This window comes from Papilio polytes, unplaced genomic scaffold (assembly GCF_000836215.1).
Source record: "Papilio polytes unplaced genomic scaffold, Ppol_1.0 DF822733.1, whole genome shotgun sequence".
Taxonomy (NCBI): domain Eukaryota; kingdom Metazoa; phylum Arthropoda; class Insecta; order Lepidoptera; family Papilionidae; genus Papilio; species Papilio polytes.
In genome coordinates this window covers 1,430,956-1,432,764 of record NW_013526471.1, presented here as the reverse complement: position 1 = coordinate 1,432,764, position 1,809 = coordinate 1,430,956, and the positions used below count along the sequence as shown (strand labels likewise).

General features: G+C 39.9%; 1 protein-coding gene across 1 annotated transcript in view; it reads left to right on the top strand.

Annotated features, from left to right (window-relative positions):
• LOC106105664 (proto-oncogene tyrosine-protein kinase ROS-like) overlaps positions 1–1,809 on the top strand; it is a gene marked incomplete at its 5' end in the record, with an annotated part of 32,838 nt that overhangs the window by 20,675 nt on the left and 10,354 nt on the right. Inside the window, 6 exons of the mRNA XM_013286088.1 lie at positions 9–145; positions 228–322; positions 404–542; positions 843–1,044; positions 1,212–1,401; positions 1,606–1,738. Coding sequence (XP_013141542.1) covers positions 9–145; positions 228–322; positions 404–542; positions 843–1,044; positions 1,212–1,401; positions 1,606–1,738 — 896 coding nt within the window. The remainder of the gene's footprint in view (positions 1–8; positions 146–227; positions 323–403; positions 543–842; positions 1,045–1,211; positions 1,402–1,605; positions 1,739–1,809) is intronic.

The following is a 1,809-nucleotide window of genomic DNA, read 5'->3' as shown; positions in this document are numbered from 1 at the left end:
GAGTGCAGAGTGTAATGGGCATCGACCGCGCAAAGGTGTCCTGGTCCCCGCCGCACCTGCTGGGCCACCAGGGTAATGGCGCCTGGCAACAGTGGACCTTTCATCTGCAACTGACGCAAATGGATTCTGGGATCACTATAGACTTGTTAGTTTTTAGATGAAAGTTTTGAAAAAGTTACATTACAAACGTTACAAAACTGTATTATACTTAATTTCTTTTTTTGCAGTAAAAACATCAACGAATCCATGTATGTGGTAAAAGAATTAAAGCAAGACACGGAATATGTTATCAAAGTTGCGGCGGAGACAGAGTCGGGATCAGGTAGTTATCGCTTTGTTTTTATTCTGTTTCTCACATTTACCTGCGTCGGCATTCCGCATTGTAATTGGCATTTTATTTCAGGACCGTGGTCGTCAGAATTCGTTGGTAAAACGTTGGCCTCTACGCCGACAACATTGCACAGCACTTTGCTGTGGTCAGGGCCTGATGGTCTGCTGCAAACAGACTTGACTGGAGACAACTTGAAAACATTGATACACAGGTATAAAACGATTTTAGTTCATGGTGTGGTTTGTAAAATTGAAAAAAAAAGGTAATTTAAAAAAGCCATGTATTGTGAACTAAGCGTCATATTGTCTAAAAAAACTAAATACTAACAATGAATGTTAACTAGAATGTACTACCTAGCAGTAACATAGTTCTATGTCGGCGAAAACATGCATTTGTTTTTTGTTTGGCATGACGAGATCACTGTAAATGTAAATTTTAGTTTGTATTGTTATTTGAAGCTTTGCAAGTCGATTAAATTGATTAAAATATATCTATTGTATTTGTTTGTTAGTGGTAATTTGAAGAACTTGTATATAACGGACATATCGTGGTACCGCGACATGATCTACCTGGTGACGAACGCGTCCACCGTGATGTGGTACAACTGTACTTCTACTGAGCGTGGTTTGCTGCCCGCCCTCGACAACGTCGCCAGCCTCGCAGTCGACTGGGTCGGACATAAGATATATTGGTCCAATCCTAAGCAGCAGTTGGTGAGTACATGTCCACAACACATTGATATGACAGCCGTAATACTTACTTCTAATATCTGGCTGTATCTTTAATCAATCAGATATCAAACGCCCGGAACGTCAAATAATTTATTCTGTCTTTTGCGTATTTCATTTTGTAAATGTAACATGTAACTTATTTTGTATAGATTAGTCGTGGTAACTTCGACGGCAGCGGGCGCGAGCCGGTGCCCATTGTGACGGTGGCCAAAGAGCTAACCATCGACTCGCTAGCTGCCTACATCTACTGGAGCACTGGACACGCCGTCGAGGCCGCGCGACTCAACGGAGAAAACAAGATCATTTATTATCCTGCACAATTATTTAGTGGAAAACAAGGTGAGAAATGAAGGATAACTACTTTAACTTTACAATAAGTTTTTTTAATAACGTCCTCGTTGGAAACTATTTCACTAAATTTGCCGAGATTCCAATAAACATGAAAAATTCCCGAAGTAAAAATACAGGTTCAAACAACTCAAATAGTTCTTGGTGGAAATGGTAAAATTTTTCATTGTTAATAAAATATTAATTGATTTTTAGTAATGGGACTAACGGCGGACTTGGAGAAGAAATGGCTATACTGGTTGGTGAGAAGCTACGACGGTTCAGAGCTGCACCGAGCGCCGACCGCTGACAAAATAACTACAGGAATTAGCGAGGTCTGTGCATTTATGTGGCTTTTGTTCTTTACAATTAATTCTAAATGATGAGCTTATCCTCTGGTGATAAAATAATTCGTTTTAT